Consider the following 27,345-nt stretch of genomic DNA (forward strand, 5'->3'; position numbering starts at 1 on the left):
CACCCCCACCCCCAGTTTAAAAAAAAAAAAAAGAAAGAAGAAGAAGAAGGGTTGTTTTCATCCTCAGTGATTCAAGTCTTTAACCTGGGCGCCTTCTCTAATGATCCTGTAAAGTTAAAACATGACAGCGTTTAGCACATCGACATTTGTCAGGCACTTCCATTAAAACGTGCGACTACTGACAGCACTGCAAAAACGCTGCATCGTCACAGTGTTCGGTGCAGCAGCATACTGCGAGCTTTCTAAAAACAGTTTTAATTTTGAGTGTGAACCATTTCTAATTAACAGTCAGTTAATGGATAAAATATTTACAGTCTTAATGGGAGTAAAGTTGCTTTTTCTTCCTATTTTCCAAGAGCTTAGTATTAAATACACCAATTTAAGCTGGAAAAAAAAAGTGATAATATATATTATATAAATATTTTACTTTTTTTAACAAATGTAATTTTATTTATCAAGAAAAAAAAATCCCAACAAAAAAACCAAACAAAAACAGTACATATTTTTACTACATCTGGCTAAAGTAAAATATCACTACTATGATTTCTTAAATGTAAACCACAATCAGCAGCAATACAAAAAAAAAAAAAAAAAAAAAAAAAATCCTCCTAACTTTAATATTTACTCCAGGAGTATAAAACTGAATGCATGCCGTATGAGACGGGCTGATCCTTCAACATCTGTACATTTGAGTCCGACCTCACCTGAAGACCCGGGGCTTGCGTCTGAGCGCCCTGGCTGAAGAAGGCCATCGGCTGTCTGTAGACGTCAACCCAGGTGCTGTAGTCAGGATTGGAGGTCTGCTGAGATCCAGGACTAGCCGCCTGGCCTGAACAGAAGGAGGGGAAAAACAAATTAGGTGAAGAAGAAACAAATGCAGGAATTGAGCATATGCTTAAATCCGTATCTACTGCACTCCTAAAACAACACGGTAAAACTACATACCCCATCCTTTGTTGTATTCAGGAACAGTACTCTGGGCCTGGGTTTGCTGACCTATAACGAGCAGAATTTTTATTTTCTACTCCACTGACTTTCTCTTCTTTTTTTTTTCTTTTTTTTCTTTTTAAAAACAGGCTTGTGTGAATAAAAATGAATGTGCACAGATGAGATTCAACTTCAGTCTTGAAAGAGTAAAACAAAGAGCTGAGGGATTAATGTCCTTTTGTTCCTGAGTGACACTTGCCTAACTTTTTGTAATACTGCTCCCAGTCCATCTGGCCCGTCTGGGATCCATTGTGACCTGAAACCAGACACAGATAATGCCGCCAGAGTTACTGAGGCTAGATTTTACTTTTCCGCTTTTCCATCTGCAATGCTGCTTTCTGATGATTTCCACCGACAGCAAATGGAAAACACGTCGGTGCAAGAAACACGTGGATAACCTCCGGGAAAGCTGCCAAAGACTGAGAACAGAGCTAGTCGTGCTCTGCTGCCGAGCTTTTGGTCGCAGTTTTCAAATTTATAGCTAATAAAACTTCTTAAAATGCATCACAGTATTCGTCTAGATAAAGAAGCACATTCTTGGTGAAATTACTCACCGTTATCCTGTTGTCCTTGGGGTTGCCATATCTGAAAAGTTGTCCCCCATCCTCCAGTCATGAACGTCTGAGGCCCACTTCAAACAGGAGATTGCAATCGTGAGTTTAAACGGCATCTGCTGAACATCTATATTCACATAGGTGTGTGTTAAAATGCACTGTGAGGAGGAGAGAAATGGACCCTTACTGTTGCGGGGGAGTGGTTGGTCCTTGGTTGTAGGGATTCATACCGAAGGTGCTGTTCCCCCCGATTCCTGGGCCCTGGACAAGATAAAGAGAGGAGACCACACTTGTGTTTAAAAGGAGCCAACAGGCAAGGTCAGAGGGCAGGGCCGAGCGCTGATGCACTCCATTAAGTCCATTTGATGGATTCTTCATGTTTAACCTCTGGTGACATCCTGCTGGCCACCAGGACCAGAGCAGCCTAGCTCAACCGAGAAGCTCCCCGCTTTGACATGTGCGCTCATGAATATCAGACCAGACAATGGACATTTTGGGGAGGGAGTATCGTGGGGGGCTGGAGCTAGACCACCTACCCCAATTCTCTCATTGATCAGCTGGCGGGCCTTTTCCATCTGCTGAGGGGTGCCTCGGATGGAGAAGATGCGCACGTTGGGGTCGGTGTTGGGCGGCGGGTTTCTCTGCAGCTCCACGTGGGCACGAGACTGCTCTTTGATGTTCTTGATGGTTTCTCCACCTGAAAAAACAAAACAAAAACGCACTCAATTTTCATATGCAGCTTGCACACATTTTTCAAACAACAGTGCATTTAGCACTTACGCCAAACACTTGTGGGCTGAGGTGGGTTTGGAAGACTCCAGATCTAATCTCCAAGTAAACTCCAAGATCTGAAGTGCTCAACTATCAGTACTGGTCAGAGTTTATCATAATAAAGCAGTGAAAAGCTTACAGCTAATTGGGAACAAGGTTATGTGTTTAGCACAGTGGTTAACACATTCGCCTAACATGTTAAAAGAGCCCTCGCTCTAGACCAAGAGGAGGAACAAATCCTTGAGAGGGTTATGTCAAGAAGAGCCTTCATCCTCCGCTGTGACAACCCTTTGTGAATACGGGAGCAGCTGAAAGAAGCTCCAGACAAGGAAACGATTTTAGTAACGTCTCAGTTTTATTAATTGTTGACTATGAATGCACCCGACTAATATTTACAGGAGCTGTAATCCACTTTAGATTTCATTACCACTGTCCTCTCCATGCTACTGCTATCACTGATGTCCACAGCCCTTCCTAACGATTGGCTTTCATATACCGCTAGTTCCCAATTATCTGCATGACTGAATTTGTAAAAACCATAAATAACAGCTTCCCCTCTTCTTTCTATTTATGACTCCATCTATGCATCGTGCCATCTTTCTAAGGCCAAGAGGCTAAAAGCCGTTACACACCCAACTCACGAAATTCAGAATTTTCAGAGTCAAACTGGCTATGACACACACACACACACACACACACTTTTTGTGAGAAATTTGCCCTTAAAAAACTAAAAGAAATTACAATAAAAAGCAGTTAAAAACAAGATGAGACCAAGCGATGATGAGCTGGTCCTGTTGTTTCGGTGGTTTCATCAGAGTTGGAGCTGTATCACGACGGCTTTTGTACATGTAAAGCTGCATTATTTTAGTGTAATGATCTGATTGGCCAGATCGGTTTATTCAGATATGGGAAGAAAAAATAAAAAATAAATTAAAAAAATAAAAATCCGTGTGCACGGCTGTATCAAAAAACAACAAAATAAATAAAGGAGAGTCTGAAAAATATTTCGAACGCATGAACTATTTGCACAGATTTCACGCAGCCGGCGTGTAAAGGTCTTTACTTTAAATTAGGTTATTACCTGATAAGTGAAGGAAATGATATCTGTGTGTGACTTCATCAAAACTAAAGCAATGAGAGAAGAAAACAGTTGTCGCTCACTACACTTTCTGGTCATTCAATACGAGACCGTCAAGTTTGTCTTACAGGGTTTGCATGAAGACCAAAGTCATCGTAACCTCTCTTCTGAGGTCCGACTCGGTGCTTTGCTCCACAACACATGGAGCGAGCACTGGGCCAACTTTCTCTTCTGACCAAATCTAAGAGTGCTACCTTAAGAAAAATACGGCATGTGTCTCACCACTTATCTACCATTCTCTTGTAACATCCATGCAAATCAGGAAACAAAGGAAGACATCTCCTGCACGACAGCCCCTCCTCTGCATCGGATGCCAGCTTCCCGACGTGTGGGGAGAGCAATTACACCAGCAGGGAGAAATGAAACATAGCTGGCAGGAGAAAGGGGGCCAAAATTGAAGCGTATCCTCCTTCTGGGATATCGTTTGTCTCTTTTACCCCCTTTCATTCTTGACTCGGTGTTGTCCTCTGTGATGAGAGGTGGGGTGGGGTGGGGGGGGTGGGTGGGGGTGGGGGGGTGTCTCCGAGGGTGCTTCCCGGGGGGACACCGGGGCTGTCCCAACATCAATTACATATTTGTTCACTTGTGGCTGACACTCTGATGACCCTGGCTGACCTCCGAATGAAAGCGCTCATCAAAAATCTCTCCTCCTCCGGTAGCCTTATTCCATGCTGCCAAAAGACTGCACATGGGCCATTAACCCATTGTCAACCAAATGAAACTTCTGCCTTAATGAAGCCATTATGAGCTCTTCTAGTCAGACAGCAGAGAGCAATGAAGACCCCGACTATTCATTTCATGGACTGGGCTGTAGTGAGGACAGATAATACAGGCTTTATTAATGAGACTGGTTTAGCGAGGTGGAGAAAAGGAGGGAGACAAAAGTGCAACTGGTGACGGCATTCAGGGCGAAGCCAAGGGACTGGTTAGCTGCTGGTGGGGAAAATAAAACTTCTAGTGGCATTAAGGGAAAGTAGAATTAGCAGAACGGGCAGCGATGTTTCTAATGTCGTTGTATTCAGCTTTATATGACATTACAGTGGGGTGTTATAGCTGAAACAGTGGAATAAATAAAACTTCTAAAACACGAACAGAAATGTATATTCGCTGAACTGCATGCAAGTATTTTCCCACTTTAAAAAAATAAGGATGGGTATTGACTCGTGTTATGGGATAAACACCAATGCACCATTTGACTTGTTGTCCAAGAAGGCCAAATAAAATGAAATACTGCTGAGACTGAAACCCCAGCCTAATAACAAACTAAATGCAGCTGAGGTAAAAATTTTATTTACTTTTAAACAGTGAAAGTCTCTGCTCCACTGGGAGAGCAGGGAAACAGACAAACCTGTAGCCCCATTCAAATACATTAATCTCCAAGGGAAGACTGTTTATATATATTTTTAACACCTTTTACAGAAGTCAAATGAAGGGTTGGGCTTTTTTTTTTTTTTTTTTAAGATTAGGAATCTACCAAAGAAATAAACAATTAGAGATCACATCTTATTTTAACATCTCATTGGTTAGTTTAAAAACTTAAAATAGAAGTTATAAAATAAATTTTAAAAAAATGAAATAGAAAACAACGGAGTAGATAAAAACGTGCCTTCGTGCTCTCAGCAGTCTGTCACTAATGAGATTTAAAATTAAATAAATTTTAAAAAAAAGGACTAAAAGTGCAAACAATTCAGTATATAAACAGTTTAAACCCAAATACCTCCCCAAAAAGCCAAAAAACCCCAAAAAACTAAACCTTTTATTACGTCTCAGACGTACTTATTGGTAGTTTATTTTTGTCTCTTTGACAAGAAGAGCTGAAAAAGTCACAGGCCCCTTTTAAATATTTACTCACTCAGCTTAAATTAGCAAAACAACCCCATATCAAAATCACATCATTAAAAGCTTAAATCATTAAAAAAACAAAAACAAAACAACAAGTGGTTGAAATTATGATGAATAACAAAAGTTCCTACACAAATGGTAATTTTAGCCAGTAGCAAAGGTAGCAGCCCACTGTGGGTTTAGATGTTTCAGGTTAAAACTTGTGCGGTGTAACTTTCGGATCAGGATTCAACTTTATTGTCATTACACACGTATAAATACAGGGTAACGAAATACAGTTTGCATCTAATCAGAAGTGCAATAAGAGCAATTATATACAGATAAGTTAAGCAAATATACAGATGTACTACGGCAAATGTACGGATATACTGATATATACTTTGTGATGCTGGTTATGTGTTTTGCACTAACGTCACGTCTCTGGTAAAGTCTGAGTAGGTTGGTGGGTGGCTTGATTCGTCAAGCTCGGTGTGGCGGTGTGTATGAGGTCAGAACAGAGGGGCAATGAGCTGCATATGGCATCGTAAAGATATTAATCACTGCACCCTTTAAGGGATGCCTGACAGCACCCAGACCCACCGCCATCTCCACCATATTGGCCCACTTCATATGCTAATGCACAGAGAGGGGGACGCAACGCCCAGGTTTATTTGTTTCCCTCGCCCCACTACATGCACAAAAGCCACTTGACATTTCTATCGCCATGTTTTTATCTTAGGTAAAGAGGCCCCCTTTGACCTGCCCTTCCCCACACAGACACACACACACACACACACACTAAGGCAGCATCCATCCTAGCATACAACACACACACAGCTCCTTCCAATGCAATGGTCAATGACTTTTAAATAGCTGGCAATAGAGTGGGCATGAATAGCCAATAAGCTAATTCCTCCTATTCATTCCCTCGCTGCACTCTATTGGGCTGAAAGACCCTCATTAGATGCCAGGCAGCCTTCCACATGATTGAGGGCTGTTATTATGCACCTTTAACAATTAATGTCACATTACACGCATTATCCCCGTCATTAAGCCCTTAGTGAAGCCAATGAATGCCACTTGTGCTGTATACATGAGCCCTGGAGGGATAATAGGAGGGTGGTCACTCACCCCCTCCTCTCCTCATCAGTCTCTCTCAGAGGCAGGACACCAAACGGCAGTTATTAAAATGGAAACTGCAATCTGCTGAGCTGGATACTCTTATCAAGTCTGCTCATTTTAATCAGGCTTATGCAACATCAGCTCAAACAAATACAAAAAACAGCATCTTGTGCTTAAGCGTTAGTGATATTTAAAAGAAAAAACTATCTGTGTTTAAATATCTCCAGAACATTTTCCTTACCTTTGCCAATCACCAGGCCACACTTATCAGCTGGTACTGCATATGTCATCTCTTGCAGACCTCCAGGCCCTCCCATGTTACAGTCACCTCGCCCTCGACGTCCTATTACGCCGCCAAATCCATCTCGCTCCTGTCAGGAGGAGACAGGAGAAAGGTCATTATGATAAAGACACAAAAGAACTTGACAGATTGTTGGAGGTCAGGAAAAAAATCCCTGCATATGAGCGACTGCTCTGATGGACATTTAAAATAAAAATAAAAAAATTTATTCATAAACAAATTGTCTAATTAAATATTTAAAGCCAACTTTGCATGAACAGATGCAAATACACGGGGACTAAGAAGCACATACCTGAGCTGTCTGAACGAGTTCATTGATGAGGTGGACCGCATGATGACAGTGGTCGGGCTGTCCCATCACCTGAGCTACACGGTCGGGGCTGATACCGTCATCTGAACAACCACATTCAAGGGAGGAAAAGTTATTTTAGAGAAGCTTAAACCGCATGAAGACTTTATATACTTTTCTGAATTTAAATTAAGAAAATATAGGTGATATGTTTCTAACTTTAGTGGCTGCCTGTTTTTTCCCCCCGTGACTGCATGGACACGTCTCCAGAGAATTTACATGAAAATGCACCAACTACGCATGCACTCCAGGAGACAGATGTCAAACAAAACCGTAACTTCTGAATGAACAGCTACTGACAGCTGGGCTAATTCAGAAAAAGCTTTTCTGTGACTGATTGTAAAGTACATCACCACTACAACTATAATTTTGTCATCTTTTACATGCAGGTAGGCTGATAAGGACCAAAATGTACAAGCTTAACACTTTACAAATGTAAAATTATTATAATAAAGTACAAAAATTTGATTTCAAGCACTTGCAAAGACACTCAAGAGCCCATGGTTGTACTAAATCCATATTTTGTGTGTCGTTCATGTCAGATTTTAAGGGCTTTCTTGACCTCTTACTCTACAGTTTACATTAACTACAAATGATGACAGCTTATTTTACGACAGCTTAATTAAAATACCAGAGATGCACATCAGCTACTCCCTTGTATGTGATTTAATTAATCTAGACCCAATCGTATTAGGCAGAAATGGCCAAAATGAGGCCTTGTTCAATCCTCTTTACCTTGCTTGAACTGGATCCTGACCCCAGCGTCATTCTGAATCTTCTTGATCATCTCGCCATTCCTGCCAATGATGATGCCAACAGCAAATCTAGGCACAACCACCTATGTTGACAGAAAGAAAGGAAAATGAAGAACGCTTAAATGTACTCTGAGCAAATTTAGCTGGCTGTCCCGAAGCTGAAAAGCAGAGAAAAAGGCTCTCACGTCCAGACTGCTTCCACCCATTTTGGAGCCAAAATCTGCCCTGCCAGCTCTGTAGTCCCCCTGGTCTTTGTCCCGGATGAGCTTCACCACAAGTTCACGGGCTTGCTAAGAAGAAAATTCAAATACTGGGTAAACGATCCTGCATGTGAAACACAGCCAAGTCGGACTGACCCGCTCCTCAAAAAAATAAAAAGTTTCGAAATAAAATGTTTGAGTCGAAGGCTGAAGGCATAAAATGTGTAAAATTGAGTGTAAAACAGGACAGATAGTGGCACACACTGAGCACTTCTGAGGCTGACCTGCACTTTGTGGGGATCCCCAGTGATTCTCAGGGGCTTGTCTGCTCCAGTGGGCATGGGGTCATCCTGAATCATTATCATCTGCACTCCTGTTCTCTCCTGCAGGGGTACAATCAGACAGAAGAAGAAACAACCACCAAAGAGTTACCTGGGGAACAAAATACTACTCGCTCCAAAAAGGAGGAGATTCTAGCACATCTCAAAGAACAGGATGTATTTTTTGTTGTTAAAAAACTAAAACAAAACTATTCTGAATGCAGCCGTTCACACAAACCATGTACTTTTGCAGGATAAATTTGTGGCATTTAGCTTTGAATTAAGCTTGTTTTTGTTTGTTTGTTTACATGTGAATAAAGATATCTGACCAATCAGACCACTGCATTTGACAACAAGGCTCAAAACACACACTGGTACTGAAACAGGTCCCTTGAAAAATGTTTGAAAAGGGCCCTCCGATTGTTCCTACTCCAGTGATTAATGCTTAAAACAGAGCCCAGCTGATTTCAGTTTGGGTCAGTTTCTACTGGACAGGTCAAACACTTTACTCATTCCTAAATGCTCGATGAAGAATCACACAAACCTCAAGTTTGTCCCAAAAGAACCAGTCTAAAGAAATCAATTTCAACTTGACCACCTTAATTTGATCTGTTCTAAAGATGCAGTTTGTAAGTCAGTGGATAATTTAGAACTAGAGCTGCTTCCTTCTTCCTCAGACCTCTTTTAGAGGATGGCTTTGTGCTTTTAGTGTCCTTTTTGCAGAACTCTCAGATAAAGCAGACAGTTACCACTTCAAGGCATATTTTTAATTACAGTCACGTGATTCAAACAGACTAACACGAAACCACCTTCTAAAAAATAAAAAAAAGTTTAACCCTGTGCAACAGGGCTGTGACGTGTCCCCCGAAACTTCCAACAGTTGTTAAACACCAAACCCATTCTCTCCATTTGCAATCTTTATAGTCCTACAATCTGTATGCAAAATGTTGCAATAATAATACGAAGTTCAAAAATCAGGTCATCACCATGGTTCGTTTTTACTGTAGTGCATGTGTTGTGTTATCAGTGCAGTGCATCTACTCGCGGACCTGCAGTTGTTTAATGGTCTCTCCTCCTTTTCCAATCACCAGGCCGACTTTGTTTGCAGGGATCAGGATCTGCTGAATGGAACTGTTCCCGTCCATCTCATTGTGGAAGCCTGGACCATACCTACACTGCTCGATAATCTCGCACAGAAGCCTCTTTGCCTGCCTGAAGGGATGGAGCCAAGAGCAAGACAAGGGATTTGTCACTACAACCTGCACAACCACCCCCAAAGAAAACGCTTTGCAGTTGTGAAAGATGAGCTCAGGTGATTCATTCACTGATCAGCACTTCAAGTGAAAAGAGACTGGAGTTCAAGCCCTGAATGACAAAAGGGCACACTTTCCTAATGACATGTGGAGTTCCAGTTAATCTGTCAAAGTTAATGTGAGACTTACTCTATGTTCTCTGGACTGCCAGTCAGTGTGCAGGGTCTGTCCAGCATGCCTCCACTGTCTGCAAGAAAACAGACAATTAAAGAAACTCATCACTAAAAAATAAATCTTTGCATTTACAAGTAGTTTTGGTTAAGTTTTAGTTTCATGCAATAAAAAAAATGAATGCACTGCATGTTAGAAAAGGTGAGTTTCATTTTTCAGCAACATATTTCACAAACTTGCAACTTAACATGATAACAAACCACAGCCTGAGATGTGGCGAACACTGCATGTCCCACAAACAGTGCTGATAGTTGTGCGAGTAACACTGGAACCAATGTTGGACAAACTATGTGAAGACAATCCTCTGTTTTGTTAATTTAGCTTGAGTGGGGAGGAAAAAAACAAAACAAAACTCCCAAACCCTCTGTACTAGGCTCAAAGACAAAGAATAAATGAATGGCAGAACAAAGACGAGAGCCACAGAGAGGCTGGAAAATAAAAATGCCAAGTGCCACAAACTGCAGGTCCTCTAAAGTGTAAAGTCCACTTGCGACTGGCTCTTATGTTATGCAATAGGTTACAACCTGGTTTAAAACAAACAAACAAAAAAAACCAAAAAAAAACAAAACCCTGCATTTAGACTTTCTTCCCCTTCCCTAAATGGTAAAAGTTAGCAACACATGTTAAAGTCCAACTTTCACTATCTGGAATCTGACAGTGAAATTTAGCCTAAAGTGTGGAACAGACATCCAGGAAGTCTGCGCCCCAGGATTTGAGTGTTTCTAATATTTTATTAGTCCTTGACTTTGCACTAATTAGCAGGCATGTGAGCTTCAGCTATAGTTTGTGAATGCCGCTTACCAACCAAGTTTGCTAGCCTTAGCAGAAAACTTAGTAATTGATCTTATCACATCATACTTTAAGTCCACAAAAGTACAGGCTTGCTCATGCAAACTTAAAGCTTGATAAAAACAAAAAGTTCAGGTAAATATTCTATACAAAATCCTGAATTCAATATTTTCTTAATCTGCAGGTATGCTGCAAATGCAGAACGGCCTCTGGCAGAGACACGAGGCTTCTGCTAGCATAAATTGTATCTTTAAAATACAATCATGAAAAATTAGCAAGTTTGCTCAGACTTAAAAGAAAAAAGATATTAATGGAAGGCTGAAGCTTTGGAGAAACCCAATGTGTCACCAAAACAAGACCAAATAAAACAGAAGATGAGAGTTTGAAATATATTATATTGTACATCATACATATACAATAAATTAAATTTTCATCTGGGGCTTTTTTGATGATTTTTCACCTCGTCAACATTTAATTTATGTCAAACTTCTTTCCAGCCACAGTTTGACCCTCAGAGGAAACAACATTCACCATCATCTTTTATTGCTGCACACAATAAAAGCGAGTAACGCACACGGCGCAGTATTTATATACAAAATGAAAAGTGACCATGTTATGTGTTATTACATTTGTTTTGCCACCTTGAAAGACCTCACTGCCACCATGTTTTTATATTATGTTTATGATTAAACTGGACTTACCTGAAGCAATCTGGATCTTACAACCTGATTCCTGCTGAATTCTTGAGATCTGCTCGCCTCCTTTTCCAATGACTGAGCAAAAAGAGAGAAATTTCAGCATTTAACTTTTCTCCCCCGCCCCACAATTTAGATTGAGGCCCAGTGCTTTGACCCAAAAACTGAGCAGAATGTCAATACTGATGATTACAGGTCAAATGTTAGGCTACTTACTGAATCCCACCATCTTATCAGGCACTTTGAAGTCTTCTGTTGTAAAAGCCCTGAGAGAAATTGGTACATGATCAATATTCTGCCCTTCTGCCAGAGACATCTTGTACACATCAAAAGAAATAATGCTGAAATTATTGGGACTACAACTAATGACCGTTTTCTATACAATCAACAGAATAACTTCTGAAATTTGGGGCACATCCTGCGAGTCCATCACAGGGCACATAATTTACTTCATTTTATTTTGTTTGAGGCTATAAGATTGTGAGGAAGTTACAATTTGAACCAAAAGGTTTGCTTTGACCTATGAGGATCAATTTGAGTACCATATTCGTTTTATTCTTGGACATTAATAGCTTTGCATGACTAACAGTTTAAAATATTATTACCAAGGCTTGGTGTCCACCCACAGTCAGAAACAAATTTTGGCTAACTTTATTGTGAATGGCTGTCGCTCATAAACAGAGGGTTTGAACAGCAGGTGTGTGGAGCTTCTGTGGTTGCAGCCAAATCAGCAGCAGGGGGCTGAGATGACCATGCTAGGGAATATCTGCTCACACTGATTACATACAGAGCCAAGAGTAGGAAAGAAAAGCTAATAAGCCTGAGCTTTTGACTCACTGAGAAAAATTTACCACATCACTTTAAACTTTGACCCCATTTAATGTGATCACCACTATATTAATATTTGTATGATGAGATAATCACAAGTCCACGTTAAAGGTGCTTTACGTTTTTCTAATTTAATTTACTGTTAAACTATAGCAAAAGTACTTAAAAGCAAAAGCAGCAACAACTTTATGATAACCATGTAAAACTGGGTTCATATTCATCTTTGACAGCACAACAAAATACTGTTAACCACAGACATGCATGTGCTTGTATGAGAAAATACGCTGATAAACTGAGTGCACTTCTATGAACACAGGACTTATTCAGGTGTTTTCTGCTTACCTTTGATGTACCATTGCACTGAGATGGTTCCCCACTGAGAGAAAAAGAGGGGAAAGCACACCAATTAACATGTGACAAATAATCTGAGATCATGGTTTAAAATACAGCAGATGCACCACAAATATCTGCCCAAGTGATCGCCAGCGAAGCAGCAAAATGAGAAAGAACGAGTCAGTGGTGGAGGGGACGGCTCTGCCAATCCTTCATGTTTGTGGCTGACCTGCAGCAGGGGGCTTTCACCAGCATGGAAATCGGGCCTGCAAGTGTATGAGTGAGTGTTTCAATCAGAGCCGCTCAGAAAGAGAGAGGCAGCAGCCGGGTCAGCGACTGCTGGTCCTGAATTGAATTTTGACAGGTAGCACCAAGCAAGGGTCCTGCAGGGTCACTGGAGGATGTGCTGCCATGGACGTGAACACCTGAGTTGATATCTCGTGGGTTCAATCAATTTTATGGCTGTTTGCACTGATTTCACTTCTTCTGGAAAAGCACTGGGGTTAACGCTTAAGAATGGGACCGCTATGAATATAAACGAGGAAGGTGTGTGTCTCACTCGTACGAGGACAAGACTGGATGATCAAGTCTGAATGCCTCGAGTGCCTGTGTACTTGTTTGATAATTAACTGCAGTGATACACAGATACAATTTCTGTCATTTCCCCTCCAGACTGCAAGAAAAACCTTGACTGAGAAAAAGCTGAGCACACAGCGATCCAAACAATGACAGTAGCAAATAAACCCCAACTAGAATTGCATACAATTTTCTTATCCGTTCATTCAGGGTGGAACTATCATACAAACAACTGTGAGGAGATAAGACGACAGGATAAATGTCTCGCGTTTCCACTTCGGGGATATGAAAGACATCAAATCTTTGTTTTGTGTGCAAGGCATAGAAAAATGCAATGTTTTGTTGTTGTAGTTAAAGATAAATAAAATAAAATCACGACACTGCAGTGTCAGGTCCAAGCAGACACAAAAACACTTCAGATTACAACAGTTCCTCCTACACAGATGAAATGTACACAGGCAGTTTGGCAACTTCTACACAAAACCGTGAATACTGAAAAGTGACTGAATGAGAGTCACTCAGAAAGAGTTTAGAAAGAAAAGCCATTTATTACAATTCAAATTAATAACTCCTTATTTAATATGACCAAATTCAGCTGCTTTTACATGAAAATGTCTCAAAGCTTTAGCGTAGTCTGGTTTGAGATCTCCAATTTGCTGTCCACACGTCTGTTTATTTATAACAGAGCAGGTTTCATGATGCTTTCACTGTACATTTTGCGGAAAAACTGTCAATTAGCCAGAGCTCTAGAGGCAAGAGTAAAAACAAAAATGTATTTCTTCTGTGCCAAACCCTGAAAAAGGATCACGATTACTGATGCAAATTGTACAAGTTATCCAATCACCAAATAACTCAAGAAATGTTGTTTTCCCTCCATCTTAAGCAAGAGATGGGAAAAAAATAATAATCACAAGCACAAGGCATGGCATGTGCTGCAAACATTTGGCCACCAGTGCACTTGAACTGTTATAAGCAGCGATTAACTGCTTCTAGCAACTGCTGCCACAGCTTTTTGTTGAAAAGTAACGCCAAAAGGCGATGCCTCATTTTCTCCTTCGGATTGGATAATGGTGTTTGTTGGCTAAACTCTGTGGAGCCCAGTATGAAACAGAGTTGCACAAACCCTTGCAAGCTAAAAAGGCAAAGAGCCATGCGTCATGTCACCCATTTTTTATTAATCATTAATAATAAAACAGAGCAAATAAAACAAAGATCAAGTTCAGTGAGGAAAAGGGACAACACCCAAAACAAACTTCCCTACATCAGTTTAATTTCACTGCATGCTTTCCTTTGGTTATCAACCACACGCCTGCTGCGGCTCTATATCCCAGATTTTGAAAATCGCTCTCCAATAGTGATAAACGCGTCTTGTTTTCATGCAGCAGAATGCCCGTGTAAACATTATGCAAGAGAAGCTGCAGAACCAGAAAACATATCTGTGAATTTTATGCTGCCAACGTATGAACTATACACTCGCTGGCCATTTTGGTAGGTACACATGTTCAAATGCACCTAGATGCAAATGGGCCTCCAAAGGAAGGCATAAATTAAGATTTACTAATGTGTGCAGTGATGCGTCAACTTTTGAGGACTCGCAAGCACATGCTTCAATCCACACCGGAATAAATACTGATCATTACGCACAATTTATAAAGTTCGGCTTCACAAATTAGACAAATTCTCCTTTTAAAAAGCTTTGTCTGAATACAAATGTTTAAAAATACACTCCCTCACTTACAAAACCTTAAATGTGTGCGCATGAATTGCCTGATAGACACAGATGTCATATGCCCATGTGGGGTTTTTAAAAGTAATTTTACACTTCCAGCGTTGCATAGATCCACAAATGTAAGCTGCGTTCATGTGCTAGTGTAAAACTGGGACGTCTGGGCTATTCTTGCATTTTTTTTTGTTTTATTTTTCTCCAAATAAAGTGGTTGTTTCTTCAGTTCACTACTTCTTCAGCTACCAGATTGCAGAGCACCTTTTAGATGTGGTGTTAGTTCATGGATGTGCAGATGACAAATCTGCAGCAGCTGTGAGTGGCCATCATGTCAGTATCAAAATCTCTGAGGAATGTTTTCAGTAACGTTGAATCTCCGCCATGATGGATTGTGGCAGTTCTGAAGTCAAAAGTGGTTCCAAAGTGTACCTAACAAAGGGGCCAGTGAGCACGTATGTTATAAAATATGCGGCGTGTGCGCGTATATATCCTGAAGACTCACCTCCATTGTCTAGTGAACGTTTCTGGCCTCCAAAGCCATACATGGAGGGGTCCAAGACTGGAGATGAACTGTTCATATTGGGCATCTGGTCTCCTCCCATCTTGGCTGTCATCTGCGGACAAAACAGCAGATACATGATGATACCCTTTCAACATACACTTCCTTTCCAACACATAATCTTGGGCAACCTTTTATAAGTGTGACACCTCGTCTTTCCTTCTTGCTTGATTTAAAGCATCAGCTCTGGAGCAAAGTTTGGTCTCTCTAGGGTGTTATCTATTTGACAGCTGCAATCTGTGACAGTATATATATTCAAACGACTGATCGATGGTGATGCTTTCCTGGAAACATCTGTCACATTCTGGTTCTCACTGGCTCAAGTTTTCAAGCTCTCATCAATAAATCATAAAGATCAGAGTACATTGCAATATCACAACTGACAAGATATGTCACAACAGCTACCTAAAACACCGACAAAGACTCCCAGGTCCTTGGAGCGAAAACTGAATCTCTTTCAAAGGGCCGGCTAGCAATTAATTAAAGGACCTAATGTATAACACACAGTGACTAAACCAAAAAGCAAACAGCAACACAATTTCACTGCAATTATATACAACGCAGGGTTCTGCTTAACCAGCGGCCTGACAGCCAGCATAAATGTCAGGCAATTTTGGTCAGCTGCTGGTCCAGATGCACTTCCAAAAAACCCAAAGATCAAAAATGATACAGCATTGACAAGCCATTGACCAGGTGTTTGTGACACTGCCTCCTGGTGACAGTAAACAGCTACAACAGATAGAAGAAAGTACAAAGCCGTCATTGGTTGTGCACAGGACTTTAGTTTGCTACTGATCTCCAAAATTGAAAGGCTGTTGGGGAAAACTGTTGACACCACAATATCCCCCACACACAAATCATGCAACTTGCACCAAACAGTTGCACATTCAACTTTTCTTTATTTTTTCAGTTTCTTTAAATTATAATATAATTCAGGGAAATCTGGCAAATAAATATAGCACAGAATATCTAAACCCCCCCCCCAAAAAAACATAACGAAACAATACGCTCAGCTTTGACCAGCACTTGTTTTTAAATTACCAAACAAGCTGTAAGGCTCAGCACTCCACGTTAGCAACACAACATTTGTTTCACTACCCAGTTTTCTTGTAGTGATGGAAAGTGTTCGAGCCCATCTTTAAAGTACAAGTAGAGTGCAGCTATTTGCTTTAAAGCTCAACTAAAAACTGATTTAAAGCCATTTCCAAATCAGCCACTTGCCTAAATTAGATGCTTGCAATGATCGACATTTAAATCTTCTTGTGAGCACCGGCTGCATCTTCCATTCCCCCATTATATCTGCAACCTCTCCTTCCATACAAAAGTATTGGATTACAGGAAATTACACTGAATTGCCATATGTGCCTGACTGGAATTTCTTCCCCGATATGAAAATATAGTGATGGAAATTAGAGTTTCCCATCACCTTCAGGGACAATTATCCACTTCATGAAGTGAGAGGCCTGCAATGGAAATAAGGAGGCATAAAGGGAAGCAGGTGTGGGGTTGTTTTTTTCCATGGTGATGTGGCATTTAAGTACATGTGTAACAACACAAAAACACATTTCTGTATTAAGAAGAAATGTGAAATGCACATCTTTTCATCTCAGCTGATTTTTTTTCCCGCATGGAGAGAGGCTGAGCTTTTCGAAAACCATCTCTACAAAGTCCTAACTTTGTATTTTAGTAACTTTCACTGTGAGAAATCATTTTAAAAGTAAACGAGACAAAGCAGAGATCTTCATTAACCTAAATGTAGTTTCAAATAAAAGCAGAAATTCTTCCCTTGTGTAGAAGCATCTAGGGCTGAACGATTATGGAAAATAATCTAATTGCGATTTTTTGCCCCAATATTGCGATTGCGATGCGATATGCGATTATTTTTTAAGGTCTTTGTCTTCTGTATTATTAAACAAAGACAAGCAATACATCATATAGTATGGCCAATACTATATTACATTAATTTTAAACTGTTCTTTCCTGGAAGACAGACCTCTGTTATGATGACATGAGGTGATGCATGAATTGATGACTGACATTTTTATTTAACTTCTTCAATCACAACAGTATATTTGAACATACACAATAGTTTATTTTTAGCTTACAAACATCTGAGCATAAAGTGCTGACAAGGAACCCTGGTGTAAACATTAAAATGAAAGTCAGTACAATGTGCAGATTGCAGAAATATACATAAAAAAAAAATCAGTGGCTTTACCACACTCAGTTTTTCGACATCTGTGAACTACTACAGTCATTCAATTAAAAAATAATATTAAATAAATAAAACTAATAAATAAAAAATGCACACATCTTACTGATCTCTGCAGTCAGTAACATTACACATAAAGTGCAAACATAATAGCAATTGTATAAACACACACACAAACACGCCTTTAAAATTTAAAGGCGTGAAATTGGACGGTCTAGTTCTGATTAGCGTCACCGCTGTCTCGGTGGAGTTTAATAAACTCGGCCGTCTGCTTCTTGCTATCTAAAATATAACCAGACACTGGTGTAAATTCTCGACTGTCTCATACTTCTGTTTAATAAGTTTTCTGTTTGACGTTTAGTCAGCTGTGTGAAAACCAAGGAGGAACCCACCCGGGGGATTAATAAAGTTTTATTTTATCTAATCTAATAACTTTAATCTCAGCCAAACCGATTTACTCATGAACAAACAAAACATTGAAAAAAGCCCAACAATAACATTTTTAGGTTGTCTAAGTGACTTATATATTACGTTTAACCCGAGCAGCGAAACTCCGCAGTGATCTGAAAATGATGTGCCGGGAGTTGTGCCGTTCTCGGCCGCATCAGTAACCCTCGAGCTCCCGGCTAGCTGTCGAGCTGGTGGGTAGCAGACGCCTCCGAAAACGTCACTTTTGCAAATATGCGATATCTTGATAAACCGAGCAGATATTTGATGTTTACACAGCTACTTTCTCGCCTGAAAATATGTTAAAAGTTTATTTTGTGACCCAGAAAGATTAGTATGAGTAATTTTAAAACTTAGTAGCGGCCGCCATTGCTGGAAACTGGAGTTTGGCTGGGCCGCGCTATGAATTCTGGGATATGGTAGGCCACGAAGGACACACCTGACCCATCCTTCAAATTCGGGGAAAAGGAGGACGCATTTGTCGGCTACATTCGGAGGAGTCTACGAATTTGGACAGCCTTCGGCGCGTCGCTGTGACGTAATCGGTCTACAAATGCGGCCTCAGGAGGATGCAGCCCATGAATTTGGACATGTCCAGAGTATAATCGCAGCCTTTGCGGTTAGAAAATTGCACTTGATCATGTCGCGATATTATCGCAAATGCGATATATCGTTCAGCCCTAGAAGCATCCCAGCTGCAATGATGTCCCATGTGGAAGACTGCTAACTGGTTGATAAGTGGGCCAAAATAGGGAAGGGAGTGACAGCGGAGTTACCAGGAACAGGAGCCATGCAAAACCTATAACCAAGAGTGTACCACACATCGGTCGTACCACATATTTTTGACACTGCCCCTTTCTGACATCAGACGCTCTCTGCAGGTTGATGAGCAGTCTGAAGCTGTCCACAGACCTCCACCATTGAACTACAATTTCCCAATCAGGCACTCAACACTCATTTTGCTCACGTAGAACGGGGTGATGAACAGGCTTACACGCTGTGTAATAAATACTCACAAAGAAAACGGCAGCCTTTACAACTTATGTCTAAAAATGTATAGTTTCATGCATCGGTTAAAACACTGACTCCAGCTACATGACGCGCAGCTGGAAACACTTCCCGCAAGTCGAGCTGCCCGAGATTCACAGAATTTACAGAAAAAGTTACATTTTTGTGATTTATATCGTTATCGGGACGATAGAATTCTTATATCGGGATATGAGATTTTGGTCATATCGCACAGCCCTAAACTCACACATAAGGCACACTGTCGATTTTTGAGAAAATGAAAGGATTTTAGTGTAAGGTTATAGTCCGAAAAATACGGTATACGAGTTTTGTAAGGTGGTTTGTTTCGGGGCAGGAGATACAGCACGCAGTTTCACACACTCTTCATTTTTCACTTTATGGCGCTGTAAATGGTGAAAATACTAGTAGTGCTAGCTGCACGGCGTCAACACGTTAACGAGGTAACCGCTAACCGTAACGCTAACACGTTGACGCCATGCAGCCCCGCACACGGGGCGATCCGCGGCAACTCGTTAACGGAGATTTGCCGTGTTAATACAGTTATGGCATTAACTTCATTTTAATAACGTTAACGCTGCAGCACTAAAATAGTAATCTCCAAATGTTTTTTTACCGACCAGCTCCTCTTTGATAGCTGCCGTGTCCATCTTGTCGTTACCTGCAGGTGAAGCGATGGGGGAGGGGGAGTTGTGCTCAGTGAAGGAGAGAGGCGAGGCAGAGTGACGCAGCGTAGAGACAAAAGAGGCAAACATGCGGCTCCACAAGTATAATTATAATGTAACATAGACTATATCGATATAAACGATATCGTCACATCTCTCATCTCGTATAAAAATATATCGATATATTTAAAAACTCGATATATCGCCCAGTCCTTGTGCCATCATCATAGCGGTACTAGCAGACTGCTAAATAACTACATAATTCAAAACATTTTATATTTATCCAGCAAAAATTAAGGCAATTTAAACACCAGCAATTGCTACATGCTGCATTTATACAGGAGCTGACTCAAACCTTATTGTAAAAGTAGAAAAGCTTCAAGTTTATCACCTTTACCACATCCGTCTATATGAATTTGTTCTCAACACTGCGGATACTCTCAGTTAAGCTACTGTTCCCCTGCTGCTCTGTACTGCCTGACCCCCCCCCACCACCACCCGTTAACCTGCAGCTGTGGGTCAGGAGAGCAAACTAGTGCAAGTTAAATAATGTTAGGGGAAAAAAGATTTAACTGTGGGCAGAGGTGTAGATTAATTTATCATTTGCCCCCCCCCTTTCTGACTTTTGGACTCCTGACATTGAACAAATGTAGAAATCTACATCTATGATGCAAGAGGTTGACAGGCATGCCATCTCATGGATGGTGGCTCACTGAAGGGTACACACTTCATATTCATCAGCAGAAAGCCTTCTGTGTCCAGTGAGGCCATAAGGCAAACAGCACTGCAGCCTGGCCTGTCCTCCGGGTTTCACTTCTTGAATGCAACCTTTGCAGAGCAGCTATGCAAAACAAGAAAAACTGCTACTGTCAGTCAGGTCTCATACTTTAATAAAAAACAAATGTGTTAAATGTCAAATACTTATTTAGGGATTAAAATGGCTTAACAACACTGAGATAATGGGAAATAGGGGGCTTATTGCAGAGGTGAATTAGACTAGCAATTTAATGTGACTTGTTGTTGTTATGGCTCAAGACCATTTAATAAAAGCAGAAAGTAGGAAATGTACGGCTGAGCCATTTCGGCTCCAAGATTTAAATGTCAGTCACTTTCAGCAGCTGCTCCCAAGCAGGGACAAACAGGTACTAGCTTTAGCTGCATCAGAGGGAACTTAAACGACACAAAAAAACAAAACAAACCGTACAACACTAATGTCACATCAATGTCACATGATGCACAAAAAAACAAAACAAAACAGAAAACGATGGGATGACTTCTCTTTTCTGTCGAGTATGTGGTGCCACTTAAGGGAACTAGTGTAGCGAGTCAAATCTGCAATTTAGGACCAGCCACAAACAAAATGTGGCAGAGACGAACAGATTATTGGTGCTTCATTCAACTGTTTATGGCTCTCTGCAATTAATCACACAGTCAAATCTTTTCTTTCATATCTGTTAAGCTACATGTACACGGTCTACTTCTGGATTCTAACAGAAAGATGGCAATAATTTAGTCTGTGGTTTCACAATAGTGGTCCTATGCTAATAGTTAAATATTCCCTGTATTTTTGAGGAGCTGTGTGAAACTTAAGTGTTTTAAATGTGCCTGAAATATAGTTTACTTTGTGCCATGTACATTGTAGCAAACAGAGGATCAGATTAGTGTAGCTCAGCACATGGCCTTAGTTGCTTGGTTATATTCCAGTATATTGAGAAACTGGTGCCATACATCCACCTTTAAAACAAACACCAAAACATCAAAATAGTGCTAACTGGTGCAGTTACGCACAGTTTTCAACATTTTACTCAGTTCCACTGGGTTATTTGCAACTTTCGTTCACAGAAACCTAGAGGGACATTGGCTGCATTGCTGGTGGTGTTGTAACATTTTCAAACCGGTAACTCTTGTTGTACATTAAAGGAATCTTACTATGGTACAAGAAATCTCTGTTTCTTTGTGTGCCAGTGACTAACTGTGCCAAGCTTGGTGTTGAGCAACTACGCTTGATACAGGTATGTCTTAAGCTGAAGGTTTTTATTTACAGATTATCTTATCCTAGCAACCACCTGGCAATAAACTAAAATGGCCTATGTTTTTCCATTCATATACCTGTAACACCTTTAATTTAAAATAAATAAAATTACATAATTTCTTTTATGACATTTTATGAACATTTTCATATTCACAAAAATTCAATTATGAATAATATACGAAAGCAGGAATTAGGGCTGTGTGATATGACCAAAATCTCATCTCCCGATATAAGACATTTATCGTTCTGACTAGGGCTGGGCCATATCATACCGTTCACGGTAATACCGGTGTAATGTTGGGCAACGATAAGAAAATGAAATATCGCGATAGAATATGTGTAAAACGCGCATGCGCAGTGCCTTTGTTTACATACGCACATGGCTGCGACGCAGAATGAGAAGAGCGAAAGTGGATCGTTAAATGAAACGGATGAACCAGAATTGGATTGTAAAAATGCTGGAGCTTCAGTGGTGTGGAACTGGTTTAGCTTTCGTCCGTCAGATACACAACAAAGCACTATTTTTGGTAGAGCATGCTAGCGGGCCGTCGTTATTACAGTGTTTTTTGGTAAATACGGCACACTTGAAATCAATCCTTTGATTTTTCTGAAAATCGACAGTGCCCCTTATAATCCCGTGTGCCTTATGTATGAGTTCTGGTTGTGTTTACTGACCTCGAAACGATTTTATGTGCTACACGGCGCTCGAAAATCTGTCAAATGTTTTAGTACGACTTTGCTAAGCTACGAAGCTGCACCGCTTGATGGAGTGTCGGAGCATTATAGCTACCGTAGTCAGGAGCTTCGCGGAGTGATACGTACTCTGACCGTATTGTGTGTATATAACTTCTTTTTAAGTTTTGTGGATATTATACATGGTTATGCTGAGGATATGTCGGCCAATTTCCACTGGAAATGCCTTTTGGTTAAACTATCAGCAAGGATTTGCATTTGCAGTGCAAATTTTTTATAAAATTTTAATGCACTTAAAAAGCTGCTTGTGTAAGAGCAAAATACATTGATGGGGTTTTTTTTGCACTAATAAAGTTGAGGAGTTGTAAAGTATTTTGTCTAGTGTTAATTATATCGTCAGTTATATTGTTATCGCAAATTTTCAAATGTATATCGTGATAGATATTTTTGGTCATATCACCCTGCTCTAGTCCTGACAACGATATATATCACAAAAATTTTACATTTTCTGTAAATTCTGTGAATCTTGGGCAACTCGACTTGAGTGAAGTGTTAATGTGTGCATGGGCGTCGTGAACCTGGAGTTGAGTGTTACATAAGTAAAAACGGCCGCAATTTTCCTTGTGAGTATTTATTACATGGCGTGTTCTAAGGTCTATTTTTTAAGCACTTGACGGCTCTTTTTAGCGGCTCATCCGTAAACACTTTGTTATATTAAATATAAGATAAAGAGAGAACTTTAAGAAATTCTACAGTGACCATCAAAACGATGAAAAAATATTTTGCGACACCACGAAACAAACGATAGCGTAAAATGAAACGATAGACGTTTTCATATCGTCATCCAATATTTATCATTATATTGAACAGCCCTAGCAGGAATTATACTTTACATGTCCGCAAGTCAACTAGTGATGTAAATTTCATCAATGTACTGTTAGCGCGAGGGCCCCTGTAGATGTCCGTGTGCCAGCCGGTTTCTTTTGCCCGTGTGAACTCGCACGCAGAGAATTTACATTACAATGCACCAACTACGCAGGCCCCCCAGGTGGCGGAGTTTAAGTGTATGGCAAAGTATAACGGGAATGATTATTCTGCCATCGGGTCCCTAGCTGTCCATGTCTGCAACAGAGTATAATCTAGGCTTAAGATGCCATAAAGTTGCCGAGCAACGATGTAGCAACCGGATAAAAAAAAATACCCATTTTTTAATCCTTTATGCATCTACACCACCTTAAGGAAATGATCCTATTGTTTTAGTTTCAGGACAACATTTCTTTTCTATCCACAAAAGCTAAATTATACATGATATAACATTGCCCTGTTGCTGATAACCCACTTAGCAAAGGTCTAAAATGGCCCATTACTTGTATGCATGCATCTATAACACCTTATAGAAGCATTTTAATTGTATTTTCACAGCCAACAGAATGAATTGGCAAAGCAATATATCAGCATGTGGACATACTAAAAGCTACTTTTAGCTACTTGCTTTTTACAAGAGGGCTCCACGGTGGGTAGCTCCATACGTTTCATCTGTCAGATTTTCTCTTTGTTTTTATATTGCCCTTCCAGAGACAAAACCTTGGGATCAGCACAAGGATTTCTCACTTGTGAGATGACTGTTCAGACCACTACGCTACAAAGCCACTCAAAGGTGTACGAGTAACAATAGTACATTTAACCAAGTAGTATTGTTAATGTTGACTACGCAACGACCCTGGTTGACTGGCCACATGCAAGCCCAAGTCCACAGGCAACAAAAGTTGAATAAACAATGGAAATACAAGGAAAACCTTCACAACGGAAATTTTTTCGGGGGAGACAATCGCACATCGCAGGTTTTCCTAATATCGTGCAGCCCTACAGCAGAGTCGTACTAACAGCATTATAAAAATCATGCAATCAAAATGCACATTACTTTGCATCTTTTTTCCCACAACACCAATAAATCCTGTTTCTTTAAGTGTATTTAGTTTGTTTTCGTTTCTGCTGCTGTTCCGTCACATTAACGTCTCCCCAAAAGCACTTTGTAGTGCTCTAGTCAACTTCTAGTCAAACTTTAGTTATGTACACACTGGAAGCGATTTGCAGTGATGTGGTGACCAGAGACTATAGAATGTGAATGACATTTTTGATTTGATGAAGCAACTAGGGGCAAAATAACTGCGGGCAAGGGGGGAATGGGCGCGACCTGAGATCAACAGTTCTCAACTTCCAGATGAGTAACTGAAGCAACCGACTGATGTATGACTTGGTAGTGGGTCACCTAGGCACCAGAGGCTGGAATGTCTACAACTGACCAGCCATCAGCTTCAAAGCAATGTGCGATGAGTGAATAGCTTTCGGTGTCTATGCAGCTTTAAAAAGGGGTAATCCAGGTTCATCTGATCTGTGTTGTATGTGGTGTCTACATGTACTCAAGCTTAAAGTACTTTTAAAAATTTTTTATAAATGTAAAGGATAATACAAAATTCTGATAGGAAAGCCAACAAAGTTTGTATACCTTAAATTGTGTGTGCATAGCCCCCCCCAAAATAACTTGTTATAATGTGAAAACAATCATACTCTGAGACAGTGAAATACATTCAGTATGTTTTTGCTCATGTCAGCTCCAAACTAGATTAAATTGACCTATATTAGTATATTTTGAGAAAAAAAATGCATTGGGCTGCTGTGGAAGTATTTGAGTACACAACTTTAGTGGGTAAGATATTCAGGTGGGGTTTATAATTCACGGGGGTTGGAGGGGGGCACAGTAGTAGCTATAGAGTAAAGTCCAGTTTGCACAATATAAGTGTTTTTAGTTAAGCCTGCAGCAAAGAGCGAGCTCCATGTGATCAACTTATTGATAGCTTGCTCCAGTGACCATGTCTGCAACGGTCACAAAAAGACACCGGACAGCATCTCTGACGAAACTGCATTTTATTTTAATTATTATTTTTCAAGGAGCAGTGGAAAAATCCAGTGTACATAACAGGAGTAGTGGAGGGGGGCTTATTTCAACAGATGACGTTACGTTACATGGCCTAACTCCAACGCTGCGTGCGAGGACACACTACCACAAACGCTAGCTAGCTAACACGAGCTGTAGTAACTTGCTCGCTTGTGTTTTTATGTCCAACACACGCCACACGTTTCACAAGGAAGAGTTAATAAATTACAAGCGTAACAAACGAGGTAGTTTAATCGTTGGTGATGCATTCAGTTACTCACTAATCTTTGATGATGCCTCTTTACAGCTGTCTCACTGAAGCTAACTTAACATTGTAATCTAACAAGTTAGCCCGTAGAGAGAGTTTAGCCGTATTGGGCTTCAAGTCTTGACTAAATGTTAGCTTCAGTCACGTGGTGTCGAGCTGCAGGGTATTCAACTTGTGTTAGTCAGCTAGCAAGCCAAGCTAACTGCAACTTCTGAGAGTTGACAACAGGTTGCAGTGGACTCACTTAACTTCCTAAAGTAGCACAAACTTCGACACCTCAATAAGCCGTCGTGTCTTGTGACAAACGTGTCTTTATGGGTCGTTTTCACCGCGTTGACGCTGAATAAAAGCGTTTTCTGCTCTCTATAAACTCTAATCTGTCCGCTCAGCTATGCCGTCTCGGCTATTTAATGTTAGCTTGCCAGCTCGCAGTGTGCAAAAGGGGTGTTTATAGTTTAGGATCTGGGATGCCCCAACCAAAGTCTCGGTCTGCTCCGCCCGCAAACACGTTGTCTGCGGTGCGAAAGCGTCTCTCCCGTGTTCGCTGAAGAGCATTTTACCTGTCGGACCCGGCGTATCGTGTCTGCGAAGTCATCTTTCGTTCCGGGCTGAGCCACCGAGGCCTGTCCCTGAACCAGCTCCGCCATCATCATCATCCGCCTCGGCAGCTGAGAGCCGCACTTAAAAAAAAAAGCACACGTGCCAAACCAAAGCACCGCGAGCCAGATGATCTCGCGAGTTGACCGTAGAACACATGGCATGTAGGACATAGGTAAGAAAAACACAGTCATTACAACTATAGAGGAGAATTGTACTGCACACATTAATGATATTATATATTTGAAATATCATATGTACTTAGTCAAAAAAATTATTTTGTGTATTTCTTTATTCAGTCGAATTCTCTCTCTCTCTCTCTCTCTCTCTCTCCCCCTCTTTCTCTACACACACACACACACACACACACACACACACACACACACACACATATATATATATATATATATATATATATATATATATATATATATATATATATATATCACTCAGAGGTCAGTGCTATATCTGTGGCAGCTTTTTTCTGCCACTAAATTAAACAAAAATAAATATTCATAAGTCAAACTTTCAAGAATTTCTGACTTATTTTGAGATTTGGCTGCTTATTTTTCAGTGGTGGAAACAAACTTAAAACGGATATTGTAAATTTGGTTGGCTAATATCAAAGACCAAAACTGTGAAAATCCAAAATAAATAAATAAATGAAATTAGGAAAAAACGAACAGCAAAGGAAAATAGTATACCAGTAATTTAATTAATTAATGAGAAAAATGTAATTAAAAATAGGATATGACAAATGATAATCTGTGCATTTAATGGTATTTATTGAGACGCTATCGCTCTCTATGTTTATGTCTTTATTTGTCTGTGGTACTCTGAGAGTTTTGGTCTTTCACTGCTTATCGGCTTCAAACACAAATCTATTCATATTATACGTATACAAATCAGAGAAAGAGAGACATTTTTCATGTCAGGGAAAATTTGGACACTTTCTTACTTACTAAAAGGATAAACATAAACATATATGAATGTACATATACACATATATGGATAAACATATATGTCAATTGTTGGCAGCTTATTCTTATGCCAATAGACTAAGAAAGGCAAAATAAAAGCATACCTTTAAAAGCAAAAAATACCTTTTTGAAAACAAAACAAGTCTAAGTAAAACATCAACTTTTAATTACACATAATTATACAT

At 40.2% G+C, this 27,345-nt stretch overlaps 1 protein-coding gene across 1 annotated transcript; it reads right to left on the reverse strand.

The window, feature by feature from the left end:
- On the reverse strand, nucleotides 1-26,296 carry fubp3 (far upstream element (FUSE) binding protein 3). Its single transcript, XM_085279695.1, has 19 exons — nucleotides 26,144-26,296; nucleotides 15,249-15,360; nucleotides 12,457-12,490; nucleotides 11,503-11,552; nucleotides 11,293-11,364; nucleotides 9,761-9,818; nucleotides 9,368-9,530; nucleotides 8,283-8,381; nucleotides 7,984-8,088; nucleotides 7,779-7,881; nucleotides 6,987-7,087; nucleotides 6,635-6,764; nucleotides 2,078-2,238; nucleotides 1,729-1,802; nucleotides 1,542-1,618; nucleotides 1,187-1,243; nucleotides 946-996; nucleotides 705-829; nucleotides 1-106 (listed from the first exon to the last, which is right to left on the reverse strand). The coding sequence occupies exons 1-19, from the start codon at nucleotides 26,237-26,239 to the stop codon at nucleotides 98-100; spliced, it is 1,677 nt and encodes a 558-aa protein (XP_085135821.1). The 5' UTR covers nucleotides 26,240-26,296; the 3' UTR covers nucleotides 1-97.
- Nucleotides 26,297-27,345: the final 1,049 nt, after the last annotated feature.

The sequence above is a fragment of the Mchenga conophoros genome, linkage group LG7, assembly GCF_057382185.1.
Source record: "Mchenga conophoros isolate Kocher_MC1m ecotype Shallow Benthic linkage group LG7, M_conophoros_male_GT1.1, whole genome shotgun sequence".
In the NCBI taxonomy this organism is placed as follows: Eukaryota; Metazoa; Chordata; class Actinopteri; order Cichliformes; family Cichlidae; genus Mchenga; species Mchenga conophoros.